The 17223-nt window shown below is 35.5% G+C and overlaps 1 protein-coding gene across 4 annotated transcripts in view; it reads right to left on the reverse strand.

Annotated features, from left to right (window-relative positions):
• Nucleotides 1-5100: 5100 nt before the first annotated feature.
• Nucleotides 5101-17223, reverse strand: part of PPP4R2 (protein phosphatase 4 regulatory subunit 2) — a 65549-nt gene continuing 53426 nt past the window's right edge. The window contains exons 4-11 of one of the 4 annotated variants that reach the window (XM_023727919.1): nt 13701-13794; nt 11887-11924; nt 10671-10745; nt 10273-10416; nt 9288-9577; nt 8879-9034; nt 7798-7843; nt 5101-7187 (exon numbers count right to left, since the gene is read on the reverse strand). In XM_023727919.1, coding sequence (XP_023583687.1) covers nt 7839-7843; nt 8879-9034; nt 9288-9577; nt 10273-10416; nt 10671-10745; nt 11887-11924; nt 13701-13794 — 802 coding nt within the window. In that variant the 3' untranslated portion in view covers nt 5101-7187; nt 7798-7838. Of the gene's footprint in view, nt 9035-9287; nt 9578-10272; nt 10417-10670; nt 10746-11886; nt 11925-13700; nt 13795-17223 lie in introns of all 4 variants that reach the window. The other 3 variants (XM_023727918.1, XM_023727917.1, XM_004372700.3) reach the window with 3 other exon arrangements.

Below are 17223 nucleotides of genomic sequence, written 5' to 3' on the forward strand. Positions count from 1 at the left end.
GCTGTCCTGACAGTTGCCATGCACGAGAACACGCAAAGTCAGTCATCGCTGGTCACACCGTTGCCACTTCAATTGAGTGATGTACATGATTGGGATACTATGTGTTGAAATTAATCACTACTGTTAATGTCTTTAAAAGAATTATACTATGATTCCACTTTGAGACAAAAAGTTATCACGGCCTCCAAAAATAAAAAATGGTTATTATGTCCTGTAAGTCACTAAAACAGAGCAGCAAGGAGTTAATTTGATATTGTTGTTGTAATTTGACATTAGTAAAGCAAATATTTGTCATTGCAAAAATGAATGAAATTTTATATTTTCTTGCCACTCCAACAACCAAGAGTTTTTCAGAGCCTAAGAAAGGAAACTACCAACAAATGGATGCAGCTGTGTTGTTTTATTACAGGATGGTCTATCGCAAGCCAAAGCAATGCAAACAACAGAGAAATTGCCAAACTACTCAGAATAAATGAAAACGGCAAAGCCAAGGAGAGACCATGGTGACTGGCTCATGCAGTGTGGAATACCACTAAGACACTGTGTCATACATATCTCAGTCCACTGTGTATTTTCTTACTTTACGTAACAGTCTTAGATGGCTTGAAATACAGTATGTGGTTTGCCTGCCAGATAATGCCTCATCCTCCCCTCCACTACAACCCCAGGGTGAGGATGTCTGTTTCACACTTCAGTTAATACTTCTGTAAAGAATACTGAAAGTTTAATAATTTGTTTAGGTTATGTGTGTATGTGTTTGGGGTCAGGGGGAGGGGTTGACTTATGAGTCAAAACACTATCACTAAAACACCAACAAAGCGGAACTGGTTCAATAAATAATAGCTCATTTATACAGCGTATGGGGGCACTGGTGGTTCAGTGGCTCAGTAGAATTCTCATCCTCCATGCAGGAGACCTGGCTTTGATTCCTGTCCAACGCACCTCGTGCACCGCCACAACCTGTCAGTGGAGGCTCGTTGTGTTGCTGTGATGCTGAACAGATTTCAGCAGAGCCTCCAGACTAAGATGGACTACATAGAAAGGCCTGGCAATATATTTTTGAAAATCAACCAGTGAAAATCCTACGGATCACAATGGTCCAATCTGCAACCCATCATGGATATGGCGCAGGACCAGGCAGCGTTTCTTTCCATTGTACATGGAGTTGCCATGGGTAGGGGGCTGACTCGACAACAGCTAACAACAGCATACAGTGAAATACTATGCAACTGTTAAAATGACTGGGGCGGCTTTCTAGGTACTGATGTAGAAGTACAGACAAGATATACTAAATAGGGAAGAAAAAACAAGGTGCACCTCGAAGTGTGCAGTGTGCTTCCACTACGGAAAGGGAGTCAGAGGAGAGCGGGTAATAAGCACTTTGTGCTTTGCAAGGGTATGCGGTTCTCTCTGGAAAAATACAGTAAATTTTTTTAAAGGCTTTTTTTTTTTAATTTACATACATGTAGTGCTTACTTCGTGCCAGGTGCTTTTCTAATGTTGAATCCTCAAAACAACCCTGTGAGGTAGGTACCTTATCTTCCTTATCTTAGAGACGTACAGAGCTCACATACCTAGCAAGTGGTGGAGTTGGGATTCAAACCCAGAAAGTCTGGCTCCAGAATCCTTGCTCTCAAGCACACCACTTGCCTCTGGGGTAGGAAGTATAACTGGGCCATTTGAACTCAAGGGCAATGGGAAGGTAACAGTCGGTATATACTATACTATTTGAATTTTTGCTAAGTGTGCATTATCTTATTTAAAATATAGATCATGTCCTCAAAATATCTAGCTGGACTTAGGAGGTTTTGCACTGGAAAAACATGGGTGATGATTTCAGAAGATTAAGATAAAGCCAAATGGTGAACTATATAGAGTGTGAAACCAAGAGCTTGGGTTTGTTGTAAATGACGAGGACACCTTTTGATGTACCTGCATGTGCCAAGTCTAAGCGGCTCTGAGAACCTTCGGGTACCAGGGATGGCTTCCTCTGTGGTCCACCTCATGAGTACACACTACTTCTGCAGGCCCTCCCAGCCTAGACAGCACCTACACATAATGGATAAATACCACTGGGCTTGGTACTCAGACCTCCTGGTTCTCCTGACCTTGAACTTCTGAGGAGTTCCAGGGCAAGTTGTCTTTCTTTACCTCAAATATCTCATCTGTGAAATAGGGATACTATGGGAAGGTTAAGTGAGGTAACACATGACATGCTAAGGAGTGTGGAACAGAGTAAGTGCTCAATTAGTGTTTGCTATCATCTTGGTTCACCACCCATCTGTCACCATATTTGTTCAATCTGTAGGCTGAGCAAATACTCCGAAAAGCTGGACTATACAAAGAACAGGGCATCAGGATTGGAGGAAGACTCATTAACAATCTGTGATACGAAGATGACACTACCTTGCTTGCTGAAAGCAAAGAAGACTTGGAAGTACTTACTGGTGAAGATCAAAGACTACAGCCTTCAGTATGGATTACACCTCAACATAAAGAAAACAAAAGTCCTTACAACTGGACTAATAAGTAATAATCATGATAAACAGAGAAAAGATTGAAGTTGTCAAGGATTTCATTTTACTTGACTCCACAACCAGTGCCCATGGAAGAGCAGTCAAGAAATCAAACGACGCATTGCACTGGGCAAATATGCTGCAAAAGACCCCTTTAAAAACGTGTTCAAAAGCAAAGATGTTACTTTGAGGACTATGGTGCACCTGACCCAAGCCATGGTATTTTCAATCACCTCATATCCATGTGAAAGCTGGACAATTAATAAGGAAGATCAAAGAAGAGTTGATGCCTCTGAATTATGGTGTTGGCGAAGAATACTGACTGTATCATGGACTGCCAGAAGAAATACATCTGTCTTGGAAGAAGTACAGCCAGAATGCTCCTTAGGAGCGAGGATGTCGAGATTACTCTTACATACTTAGGACATCAGGAGGGACCAGTCCCTGAGGAAGGACATCATGCTTGGTGCAGTAGAGGGTCAGCAAAAAGAGATGGATTGACAGAGGGGTTGCAACAATGGGCTCAAACACAGCGAGGATTGTGAGAATGGCGGAGGACAGGGCAGTGTTTCATTCTGCTGTACACAAATTTGCTATGTCAGAAGTGACTCAATGGCACCTAACAACCTATATCCAGAATACACTTCCAATATTCAATATCAAAAATACCACAATGACCACAAGACACTCCGAATTCAATCGAATTCTGAACCACCAAATATTAAGATTTGTAGTTTGTATTAAATTCATAATCCCAGACTGATGTATTTGGTGAACTGCTGGGTCCTCCCTCACAGAACCTTCACCTATGTGGTCCTCCTTTCCACAGCTAGAACTGTGGGAGCACCATTTTTTTGACCAACCACATTAGAAACAGACCCATTTTCCAACTGAAATGTTGTTAGACCTAACTGCTATAATTCAATCATGTTAAGGACTAAACAGCTTTTTGTACAATGGCCTGAAAATCTAGCCCCATTTTTAACAATTTATATGGGAAACTGTGTTCTGAATTCTGACCAACTAAATTTTAGGTACCTAGCCAGGTTGAGACTGCACGCATTCCAAAAAGCACATGGGAATGCTGTTAGTCACCATCAACTAAGCTTACTTTTCCATTCTGTAACATTGCAAGCAATGCAAAAACGAAAATGATCCAAAATGAAGATAGCACAATACTAACCACATATTTATCCCTCAAATTCTCAGCAAATATATTAAAATTCACTTGCCTCCTCAGCCACAAGTTTCTCAAACATCTATTGACCTAACATCAAGTCCCATTATTCCATGCCTAAAGCAGGACTCAGGTGGTCACACAACTTCCCACTTGCAGAAACACCTATCCCCTGACAACTAAGTGAAGATGTATTGCCTTTCTATTGGTACAGACCAGGGGCAGCTGGTCTTAATGCCACGCCAAGTGTCCCGTTATTGAGATGCACACTTCCTGGTGACACAAACTACCCACTGATTTCACGTGAAAGATGTTCAATAGTGTATTGCTCCCAATTCCACAAACCTACCAACAAAAAAAAGGGTCAATTTAGCATCCTCCAAGTGGGCACAAAGTAGACATAGGATCTGCAGATCGTGTAGACAGGGTACAACATAGCCCACCTGCTTCTGACTGTACCACTTGCCAAGCACAGGGCTAGCCTGAGAGGCTGTAAAGATGAGAAGACAGTGGAGTCTTTAGAGAATTGCTTGCATTCTTGTATATTCACCATTATTTTTAGTTTAAAAAAACAGTCTTTGGGGAGAAAAAAATCTGAAACTTTAGAAATAAACCCAAAGATAAAAACTCAACTAAGTTTTACTGAACAAAGTTCATTGCTCTAACAACTGTTAGAATAAAAAAGGGAATAGTGTGCTCTTCATTTTAGATAGACAAGTAGCCAGAAATCATCTTACTGCTAGTCGTTGGACTAATCAGTCTTCTTATCATTAACCCGAGACTCTGTACTAACTCTACCATTTTATAACTAATCAAATCAAGTGGGGATAAGTTAGAGATCAAATATGAATGAGAAGCTAAACTCAAAAATCTTTTAACTAAGCTATCAAACATGCTGATTAATACTCCTATCTTCAGAGCTGAGCGCCACTAACATTGCCATCTATTATCACCCACTGTGTCAACAACGTAAGAAAACGAGAATCCACAGTTGAAAACAGAACTATCCTCTCCACTTAGGGCAATTCTCTGCTTCTTCCCTTGTAGTTGTCCGAAATGTGAGATTTCAAAAATGATTCTAACTCAAATGTTGTAGAACTATGCATGCAAGCTAGTGCCAAATGATGCCAACAAAGAAATTTTAAAATGATAAATCTTACCAAAAATTAGGTTTGTGTTGTCCACAAAGAACCACAATTGTCTGTTCAATTCAGACGCATCTGCTGAAATACCCCATCATCACTTATGAAACAGACATATGTATTAAAGTCCTGCACTAAGCTTTCTGTCCCTATAGAACTGAAAAATGGCTTGTGGATTCTGACATTCTGAGGTGGGTGAGTGAAGGTGGCGGGGACAGGAAAGAGTGAACTATTATGGCAAATAAAGTAATTCCACACATGAAGATAGTTTTATCTAATTTATACTTTATTGCATTATGAAAATAATACATTTATTTGGCAAAGTAATCTAGGCTTCAAGTTAAAAGAAAATTCTGAAGTGTACTGAGTATTTTTTAAATGTGAAATATTAGATGTATTCTAACCAATACATACTAGCATTCTTATTAGGCCAATAATCCAGTAAACCTGATTTTAATAATTCCATATGAAATTACAACGTGTTTTTGCATTCATCCATTTTATGATTAGCACAAATCGCAAGAGAACTGAGCTGCATATCAAAACCAATGTATTTAAGAAACTCCTGTTGAGAAGACAATTTGAAACACTACCCCAAATTTTTATTTCCTTTGGTTCTATACATGTTGCAAAATTCATCCTTACCACGAGTTACATTTTTCATAATCAAACATTTTAGCAGCATTAGATTCTGCCCAAGTACCTTTATAAGTAAACTAGTATATTACATTTACATTATTTGAAAAATTGCTGTCTGATTTTACAAATGCAAAAATGCATAAACACATGCCTATCTACACCAGCAAAACAAAACACTCTGAACCTCAATGCTTTAACAGGCCACGCTTTCCGGCCCAGGATTTCTTGGATGCCTTTTCAAAACAAAAACCTTACGGTTCCCTGACTGGTAACTCTACTGTTCAGCCCACACTTCAAAAGTATAGCTAAGATAAACCCTAATCGAATTAAAAACTTACCTAATAATCAACATTTAAAATGACATTTCCACTACTTTTTCTGTTCTGCTACGTTTTCAGAATTGAGAAGATCTATTTTCAAAAGCATACGGACAATTTGTTTTCACTTTTTTAAAAGAAAAAGTGTTAAGAACATATTATATATTCTCGCTTTCCTCATCAACATCTTCAAATTATTTTTACATTTTGGGTTCAGAGTCTAGAGTCTAACAGGTAAACAACCTGCTCAAGGCCAAAAAATAAAATAATATTTTTAATCATTGAGGTCCTTATTCTTCATTTAAATCTTTTAATGACTTTGCTTGATATATATATTAACGACGTGTGCCTAAAATTAGCCTTTCAAAAATTCACACGAGTCAGTTACTATTAGAACTGACATTTTCATTAAGCAAAGTCTGTGTAAGTGCACCTATGCATACTTGAGGAAATTTACTTCCAAATGGCCATCAATACTTTAAACCAGATGAACAAGGTTTCCCAGTTTAACTATAGAGATATTCCACCTATCCTAAAAAAGATATTCCATGAGCATTCTACAATTACCTGTATAAACAGCAATAAGTTTGATCTATGATCAACATATGAATATCTAATAAATAGTAAACTATAGATTAAAATGCAGATCTCTCATAGAGTTAAGTGATGGTATTTTGGTACATTTCACCATTATTTTACTTTATTTAATAAAGAAATACATTTGCCCTTGCAAAAATAGTAACTGCAAGTTTACAAATAAAACCACAGACCTCAAAGTCATGATGCTAAATCTTCAACTTATAACCAACAAAAGTAACTATTGATTTGTTTACAAATGGTCCATGGCACTACAATTAAAATAAAAAATATCAAAAGGTCTCAGGATCTTAAAGAATAGGTTTATTGACAATAATTTCATAAATATTCTAAAGAAAATTTCAAAATTTCTAAACTTAAAATGTTTAAAATCTGTTCTCATTGGCAAAATATCCCTCAACAAAATAAAGTAACAGGTCACTACAAATTAATGTCACATTTAAAATCTGCTTCATCTTAACATTTTTGCAAAAATTAACAACCAAAAAAATTACAATGTTTGATTTTTCATCTCTCTTGGGTACAGTAAATCAATATGCAGTTTTTATTTCAACTACTAGACATATTCAGAAAGATATCATCTAGCTGCTGTGAACCTGACAGTCAAGTCAGTCAGTAGTACATTACCCTATAAACATAAGCGGAGCCAAATCATTTTGGTATCTTTAGTCACAGGAATTTAAGTAGTCAAAATGCAAAACTTGTGTTTGCCCCTCAAATCACCCCAGCATATGATACAGTGTCAGAAATTGTTTGCATCAGTTTTATAAGTTCATCTGTGTACTTCAGGTATCTGAAACTAAAAAAAAAAGGAATCTTTTATATTTTGATAAAAATGTACTCAAATATTTCATAACATTAATATTTATTGCTTTATATGAATACTGTATTGAAAGCCCAAGCATTCAGTTTACACACAGAAATTATACAATTATATACCGCTTCACAAAGGCAGTGAACACATTACATTCTACAAAACTTACTTTACAGAAATTTAAAAATTCTAAATATCAAAAGGTACAGCTGAAGAAACAGGTATAAATTTGGCAGCCAGTAATTTCGACAGGGAAGTTGCAGCTTGCATGACTTTAAATATGTGAATTTGAAAATATTGAGTTTAGAGTAATCATTGTGCTTTGTGTTCATCTGAAAAATATAACACTGGCTGTCCAAGAAGCATGTTCAAAAATATTTAATTCACTTCAAAATGTCATACAAATTATGTTGGTTTCTATGCACCCCTAAAGCTTTAGTCATTAAGCCCAGGTACATTACTAAAGTAATATATTAATTCTTCCAGTACAGTGGTGTTTCAAACCATTGACATTTGCATACTCTAGAATAATTTAGAAAGAAATGTGTAATATTCACAATGTTCAGAAAAGCAAGCAAAAGGTCAAGGAACCTGCCTGGTTCTTCTGAGATGGTCTTACGTCAGCTTCATAAGCATTCATCCTACAAAACAGTAAGCTAATGTGTGAACACAATTTCCAAGATAAAGCACGTTTTCTCATAAATAATGAAGTTTTCTTCTCAGGCACCTCAGAAGTATACAAAAGAATTTTAGTTTTGAACAGATCTCTTGGAATGTGTTTAACCTGGTATTTCAACAGACTTAAGATTTCCAGGGTTTCACAAGGGCCAGATTTTATTTGAATTACTCAGAAGAGAAAGAAACTGTCTTCTGAAAGAGGTGAACTCAATCATTACCAATAGAAAAAGTATCCACTGTATTCATCTCTTTATAGAAACAGAAAAATATAACATTTCCCCCCTTAGAATAATATATATATGTGTATATGTATGTGTGTGTGTGTGTGTGTGTGTATGTATGTATATATGACTTAAAGTTCCATTGTACATAGTCAAAACAATAAAATCTGGAAACCAGCATGAAACCCTATAATTCACGTTAAAATGTTGAAACTATGACCAAAACATGAAAACTGTTAGAGCTGTCAGAAAGAGACAAGACAAAAAGCTTTCTTGCATATGTATAAACTAAATGTGATAATCTCCAAAAGGTTTTCAAAATTATAATTATTACCTTCCAGTTTAAAAACTTTAATTCTAAATTAAAAAAAGAAAAATCTATACACAAACCACTGATTTGACCAGACCAAAAAAAGTCAGCGGTAAGCAGGACCCAGAGGAGCTGATATTCACAGTTCTTACATGTACAACTCTTTCAGGATTTATTCCATAAAGTACTTAATTTTACAACCTGCTTCTCTTGTAAAACTAAAGGTCCACTTTATTACATAAAAGTTTTATACAGTGTAAAACCAGAACTGTACGTAAAATACTGCATCTAAACATTTCTAAATAGTTAGTCTTGTTCCATCGGTTCATCTGTGACTTCTGTGGCTCCGTCGTTTTCCATGAATGACTCTGAGAGAATCTCTCCAGTTTTACTGGAATCGGATTCTACTAATGCTTCTGCTTCTCGGCAGTCAGAACCACTACTTACAGGGCCTGTATTTTCACTACCTTCAGAATGTAAATCTTTCTCAGCTTGAGACAGATCAGATTCCTCCATCTGATTATTTTCCTCCGAAGTCTCTTCATTCACAGTTAAGGCATCATCAGGTTCTTTTTCTTGATTTTTTCTTTCTGGGACCATTTCTCTTGATGTCATAAAAGACTCTAAAAATAAGCAAACGTTGTTGTAGTTAAATTTTAGTTTCAAAACACTTCCACCGTTAAGTTTCATGAATTCTGATATTCTACAGTTCAAATCATATCCCCTGAAACTCAGCAGCAACTACATACAGGTGGGAGAAAAGCCCAACATCAGCATTATAAGGAGTTCCATTATGTTAAATTCTTTCACGAAAAAATGAAGTACAAGAATTTCAGGATCTCCTTACTCCACCCTTTACAGATGGTCTCTAAATACCTTCTTCTTCTTCTTCATCCTCATCTTCATCCTCTTCTGTACAGTGCTGTCTGGTACCACTACTTTCTTTATCTTTATCCTGAGATGAAGATGATGCTTCTGTTTCTTCTAACATAACTGAAGAAATTTCACTGGAAGTTGTTTGACTGGCTGTCTCTCTTACTTCACCTTCTTTGTCAAATCTGAGTCTTTTTACCTCATGCCCCTCAGGTTCCACAGCATCTTCATCTGGGTGTTTATTTTTTATAGGGCTCACGGAGGAACCTTCTGATTCAGATGTCAGAGAGTCACTGTAAATGTTTTTGAAAGTGTCATTAATAAGATTATTTTCCTCATCTCCTACATCCTCAATTTTAAGGTCTAATAATTTTTTTAATGGTATTTCAGTGTCAAAGTTAAATTATAACATCTAAACAAAGACAAAAGAAAATAATTTCAAGAGAACCCAAACTGTTTCATAAATATTTACCACTAGGAACTAGTCAACATTTTATACTTTTCTGTTCAATTCTCCAGTTAAATGTCTTCCTATAATAAAACTACAAGTCTCCATATGGACATACTCTCTAAGGCCTCTTGCTTACTTAATCTTCTTTCCCTGAATGTGATGTAGAGTTTGAGGTCGGAAATAAACAAAAGGTCTACTGTTATGATCTACAACGAGAAACTACTCACAAAATTTCAAATCATTTACAAAGCTCTTAATCTCTTTTCCAGTAACTTTCAAAAATAAATAGAATGTGGTATGACTACTTAAATTCCTAAGACCCTGCATACAGAGGATCTCCCTAAAATAGCATCTTTAAGCCTTTTCTGTGCACATTCTCAGCATGTGCTAAAGCTGCAAACAGAAGGTGTAGCTCCTATAACCTCATTAAAACCTTGTTTTATGCCTCAAATAATAAATTGTAAATAGTATACAATAAATGCTGAAAACCATTAATAATTTATGAATTTTTAAAAAATATATAATCACATAACAAACCTGTGACTTTTGTCCTCATTTTGCTGTAAGTTTGCCTCTTTGATGTCTGTGTTGTCAGGCAAACCATTTGTTGTCATGGGGGCTGACAAAGAAACCTTTGGTCGATTAAGTGGCCTGGGTGTTCCAGGCCCATTGATATTAGACCTATGATAAGACAAATGAGTATTATTTTATCATTTTGGTAAAAAGTCATCCCTCCTGAAGTATGTTTATATGAACATACCATAGAAGTATCTGCTATAATTATGACTTTTCAGGTCCATGAGGTACCAAATTAACTAATTCTGTTTAGTATTATCAAATATCCTGCATAAAATGCCTAATTTCACATACATATTAAACCTGCTACTCAAAATTAGAAAAACGCAAACTCTTCAGATTAAAATCAATAATCTCACCTCTCAGTATAACTTGGTGAATTTCCAGGAAACATAACACCATTCATTCGATTTAAACTATTAGAATTATTTTTCCTATAAACAAAGAAAAGGCACTGTTATGGATGGTTTAAGTTCTTTAATCTGGTAAGACTCATGGGTTTAAAAGAGCTTTTGTAAGAAATAACAGGAATACACCATGAGTATAAGGAGGAAAAAAACTGCTACAGTCTTATGATTTGACTTTGCACTTCTTTCCAAAATAGCTCATACTCATTAGCAAAACAAAAACATTTTAGTGAAGTTAAAAATGACTCCTGATTAGTATTAGACCCATGTTTTTGATCACTAATGCCCTTCCCTTATTACTAACAACTCTCTCCGCCTTACCAATTCTCTTCACCTACAAAAACTTCGTAAAGTTAAGCAGTTCTTTGTCATATACCTTTAACAGTTTTTCTGCCAAGAAATACATGACATTATGGGGTTATCTTACTATCTTATTTAAAAACACAGGTACGCTCTTAAAAGAGTTCTAAAAACTAATTCACTGTTGTTATTGTCTTACTTTATGAAATCAGAGGCAGTCTAAACTTTCAATCAGTGGTTCTCAGCAGGACCATTCCTCACTCCACAGGGGATATCTGGCAATGCCTGAAGACATTCTGGTTGTCACAACATTGGGGGTGGTGGTGCTACTGGCATTCATAGACTAGAGGCCAGGGATGCTGCTGAACAATGCATAGAACAGACCCCACAACAGAATTACCCAGTCTAACAATGGTGCCAAGATTGAAAACACCCTGTCTAAAATGAGTTCTTATTTCTTATATAAATCTTGACAACTGGAAATACTTTAACAAAAAGAAGAGAAATGTCATCAAGCAGCTATTCCAAACCTAGGAATCATGCCCTAGAGATTCCTGGTAAATGTTATCTAGGACAGGATCCCAGAGCTCTGAGTGCCATGGATAGTACATAAATCCAACAGTGTTAGGATTACAGTAAATTACCAATCTCTTTAATCCAAATCTCTTTACTGGAGAAACACACCGGTAATAATGTTGGCAATATGCTACTCTGGAGACTGGGTGGTAGGTTCACAAGTATTTATAAATGTTATTATGCCTCATTACATATGAAATAAATAAAATCTCCTTTAAGAATAATACATTAGAAATAATATAACTGGATTATAAGAAGTATATAAAAAATAGGAAAAAACCTCCATACTTACTCTGAAGAAGGATAAACACAGCTAACAACCATCACATTCTGCAATAACAAAAATTGGTTATTCAATATGAAAAAAAATTACAAATGTAGTTTAATAATTTGTTTTTCATTTGTCAAAATCATCCGGATGGGTTAAGTTTCCATTTATGATGACTAATAGAAGAAAATGGTTAAAAATAAAAACTTCTGATGAAACAACAAAAAATTAAAACAATTAACAAAGGACCAAAATATAATATCCTAGTAAACCATTTATTTTTTTGGTAGTCTTATTTTTTTACCCAAATTTGTTACTCTAGAGACATGACATTATGTACTGTAAGTAATAGAATGGAACTATGCTCTTTTATTTTAGACAGAATCACCCCAAGATGTTTAGAGATTGAAGTACTTATGCCAAAAAAACCTAATTATAATGATTTTCTTTATAAAGCAGTACCCAATTCAGAGCTTGATGTGTAGTACCGTACACCCCAAGAAAAAAGACTCAGGCATTTTTGTAATACAATACTTAAAATCTTTCTGGTAATAACTTTAAATAGTCAATATTCTTTGCAATTTAATTTTACTATGAGCCACAATAAGTGCTTTATGTTTAATCTTCCTCAGAGCCCTATTATTATCCACATTTAACAGATGAGGAAACTAAAGCTTAGGTTAAGTAAGCGGCCCAAGGTCACAACTATGAAGTACTGCAGCCATGATTTGAATGCATAGCCTCTGATATGACTACTTATATTGCCTCTTCACCCAAAGATCACCAAAATGTGGGAGTCATTATTAAAAGTCCTTAAGCTGAAAAATAAGTACTAATGAATCATCTCGGTTTCCTGCCCTTCAGGAATCTTATTCAACTGAAGGCAAAGAGGATCAACGAGACATAATAACCCCCTAAAGTCCTAAGAGTGGCGCAGTGGTTAAGAGCTACAACTGCTAACTAAAAGGTCGACAGTTTGAATCCACCAGCCGCTCCTTGGAAACCCTACAGGGCAGTTCTACTCTGTCCTATAGGGCTGCTATGAGTCGGAATCAACTCGACGGCAACGGGGTTGTGTTTTTTGGCTTTTTAAGGCCCTAAGACTTATTGCAAATTTCTAAGTAATGGTTTTAGACTCCTGCTCCAAGGATAAAACAAACTAAACTCGAATCAGAACCTTAAAATGAACATTGGACTATGTTTTAGGATCAATCACAAACTAAAGGAATTAGCAACCCACTGGTACAATCCTGGTTCCCACAGGGCTCCTTCATTCCTTCACTCCAGACCAGTTAACTTCTTTTCATTCTGTCAAACACTTTGATGTTTTTGATCACTAATGCCCTTCCCTTATTACTAACAACTCTCTCTGCCTTACCAATTCTCTTCACCTACAAAAAACCTAAGGCTATTCTCACTCTTAAATGTGACCTGAATCCTCCCACTCAAAAGCTACTTTATATGCTTTGCACCAGCAATTTTCCCAAGGTGTGTGCCTCTAAACCCCAGAACTGAGAAAGAGAATTCCATGGGCAAGTAAATTTGCACAAACACTCAAAATTGTAGACCTTGTGAGAACCTTGAATATGTTGATGTGTAAATGAATTTCCAAGATCGTAATAAGCTGCTTTTCTGAAACTTAACTGATCACAATCAGTCCTCCTCTGCCCCAACCTCCTATCAATCTTTCTAAAATATACAATACAATTTGGGGGAAACTTCAGGCAGGCTTGACAAACCCATATGAAGAAAAGGTGCCCAAAACAGACCTTACTCAGTGTTCTTTTTGGAATCTATGAGGCTACAATTTAATATAATTCCAATCATAAAATAAATACCTTTTCTACTCCTCTGAGAAATTTGTCTGTTCCTGTATAGTTTCTCCTTGGATCTGTTAACAATTCACATAGTCGTTGAATAGTAAAAGGGATACTGCAAAAGAATATAATTTTATAGTCTGAGGTCATTAATAATCAAGAAAAGTAGAAACATCATTACTCTTGCTATTTAAAGCTTTATCTAGTCGCTTGTGTGTTAAACTACAAAAGAAAAGGCTACAACAGGGAAATGAATAGATGAGCTCCTGAAAATATAAGACAATAAGCACGCCTGTATTTTTACTTTAAAAAAAAAAAAAAAAAAAAGCTACTTTTCCTTCCTTGTCTTAAAAAAGCAATGAAAAGAACATCTAAAATTAACAGAAAACTTCAAAACTGATAACTGGGAAAAAAGAAATATTCTGAAACCTGATAATTCATTTTTAAGCTTACAAGAGAGACAACACAAATACTAATCAAATAAGTTTATTTAAATACAGAAATTTTCCTCAAATGTTCTGTTATTACATGAAATAAGACAAATGATTCCAATGAAATAAGGTTTTGCTTTATACTTAAAATTTTTTATACAACCTAAATGTTTCATCAAACTTAAAATATACACAAACATATTCTCAACATTTTAGTAAGTACCTTATTGTTGTTAACATTATCAAATACTTTCAACCATAATCAAATTTTCACTTGACCATAGCAAATACAAAACTGACACTAATTAGAATTAAAATCATTTTATAAGTATAAAAAAATACTTTTAATCTTACATAACTATTAGCATTCATCAGAATCACAAACTGAAAAGCAAAGATCTGAGTGTTACATATGATAAATGTGTAGCTAAAAAGCACAAACATAAATCTTCAATCTTCAGTGTTTGCCATACAAATCTACTTATTCTCCTTAAAAAGAGAATCATAAACAGTGCCTCAGATTAGTAGTTAAACTGTGAATTCACAAAGTCCTGCACTGCTTACTGGCAGTTCGAGGCAATACTCCCACTACAATGTAAAATAGCTGAAGAATAATGCCAGTTTCTCTTAACTTCAAATCCCATGTCTTTTGCACTATACCACACATTCTTAACAAAATCACAGGTATTTATTTTCTAATTAGATGAACTACGTTTGCTTCTAATATTCTTAGCATCAATATTATTATGTTCTTATAAAAGTCAAGACAGTATTTACAATGTTTTAAAAGGTATTAAGTAAAAGGAATTTATAAGAAAACATTTGTTATTTGAGAGGTTAGGAATTCATCTTTTCTCAATTAGCATCCAAAACAACAACTGAGAAAACTATTATTCTTTAAAAAGACAGGACACAAACTAAAAATGAAATGTTTGTCCAACATCATAAATATTCTCAAGAAGCTAGAAATATACAACTTCTTGGATGTTCATCATGACTGCTACAGGAAACTCCTTTGGGTTTCTCTGAAAGACTCCTCTTTTCCTTGCTTTTGAAAATACAGTCAGGGTGAAGTATTCTGTCAAAACTAAGAACCTCTGAAATGGAAAAAAGCACAGGCACACCAACAACATTACTACAGTAGTCCTCCTTTCTCTGAGGAGGATACGTTCCAAGACCCCCAGTGGATGCCTGAAACCACGGATAGTACCAAATCCTATATATACTATGTTTTTTCCTACACATACATACCTATGATAAAGTTTAATGTAGAAATCAGGCACAGTAAAAGATTAACAATAGTAACTAATAATAAAATAGAGAAGCACTTTACGACTTCTCTTTGGCATATCCGAATTGCCAGCATCACTACTCTTGCACTTTGGGGCCACTGTTAAGTAAAGTAAAAAATAAGGGTTACTTGAACACAAAGCACTGCGGCCCCCACTGACCATGGTTAACTGAAACCGTGGAAAAGCAAAACTGTGCATAAGCGGGGCTACTGTAATAAGGAAATAGTAAATGTCCACATCTGCACGATTCACTCTTAAAAAAAAAACACAAAACTGTAAAATTTATAGCTAATATACAAAACACCTGTAACTCCACTTAAAAAAAAAAAAAAAAAAAAAGAGGGTTTCACCAACCTACGTATATAATAAACATCAGTTTCTTAACTGTCTTTACTCATACTTAACTGAAAGCCTAAGGGCAGGACCTCTTCACATATATTTTGCTTAATATCTATTTTTAATATACACACATATCTGAAATGCAGTACCATCATGGACTTTAGAATATTAGTGGTATGCCTGCACCTTATCCCCTGTTCTACTTTACTCTCCAAACCGAAAACACACATACCACACCTGTATTATTCCTTCATTAAATGTCTCATAAGCCAAACAAAAAGAAAAAAAAGAGCTGCCATCAAGTCAATTCTGACTCGTGGCGACCCCACATGTGTCAGAGTAGAACTGTGCTCCACAGGGTCTGCAATGGCTGATTTTTCAGAAGTAGATCTTGAGGACTTTCTTCCAAGGTGCCTCTAGATGGACTTGAACCATCAACCTGTTGGTTAGTAGTTGAGCACTTGACCATTTGTGCCACTCAGGGACTCTAAATATTTCATACTGATACTGTAATTAAAACAGTTTATACATTATTCAACAATAAAATAGCACAAGTATTCAGATATTCAAATAATTGACAAATTTTGTCTAGTTATATGTTTTTCTCCAATTAAAATTTCTTTCCTAGACCAAAAGCTGATTTTTTTTCTTAATTTAAAATTAGCTTTAACAGAACAATACCTTTAAACTCTCTACTTAACAGCATTTACACTAAATGTTTTGGCCAATTTTCTTTACGGAGATCAGTAAGCACAACAGTAGCCAATTATTAATACTGTGTATATTGGTGAATATAAATACTACTTTTAGGGAAAAAAAAAGTGTTCATTCAGCAATGCCAGCAATAATGACTTACGATAACAAGAATTTGCATTCCTTAGACACTTTCAAAAACTTTTAAAGTCATTTTGCCAGGTATCCAACAGATGGCACTAAAATGTCATATAACACTCCTGTTCCTCACATAAATAGGCTAACTACACTCAAACATTACTTGTAAATAAAAGCATCCACTAGAAACATTAACATGATTTTCTTCCAGCCACACTGAAAAAGTATATGTAAAAGTCTCCTTACCTATAGTTTGTAGTTTTTAACCTTTTTCATAAATATAAGAGCCTACCATAATCACCACCACCGCCTGACAGTCTGTCCTACTGTGGTGGCTTGCATGCTGCTAAAATGCTAGCAGCAATGTTGCTGGTATTTCAAATACGAGCAAGGTCACCCATGGTGGACAGGTTTCGGTGGACCTCCCAGACTAAGAAAAGACAAGGAAGAAGGGCCCTGTGATCTACTTTCAAAAATTAGTCAGTGAAAATCCTATGAATCATAACAGAATAGTGTTCGATTTAAGGCTGGAAGATGAGCCCCCTAGATTGGAAGGCACTCAAAATACACAGTGGCAACAACAATGGACTCGAACAGACCAACAACTGTGAAGATGGCACAGGACTGGCAACATTTCGTTCTATTATACAT

The sequence above is a fragment of the Trichechus manatus genome, unplaced genomic scaffold, assembly GCF_000243295.1.
Source record: "Trichechus manatus latirostris isolate Lorelei unplaced genomic scaffold, TriManLat1.0 scaffold00020, whole genome shotgun sequence".
NCBI lineage: Eukaryota > Metazoa > Chordata > Mammalia > Sirenia > Trichechidae > Trichechus > Trichechus manatus.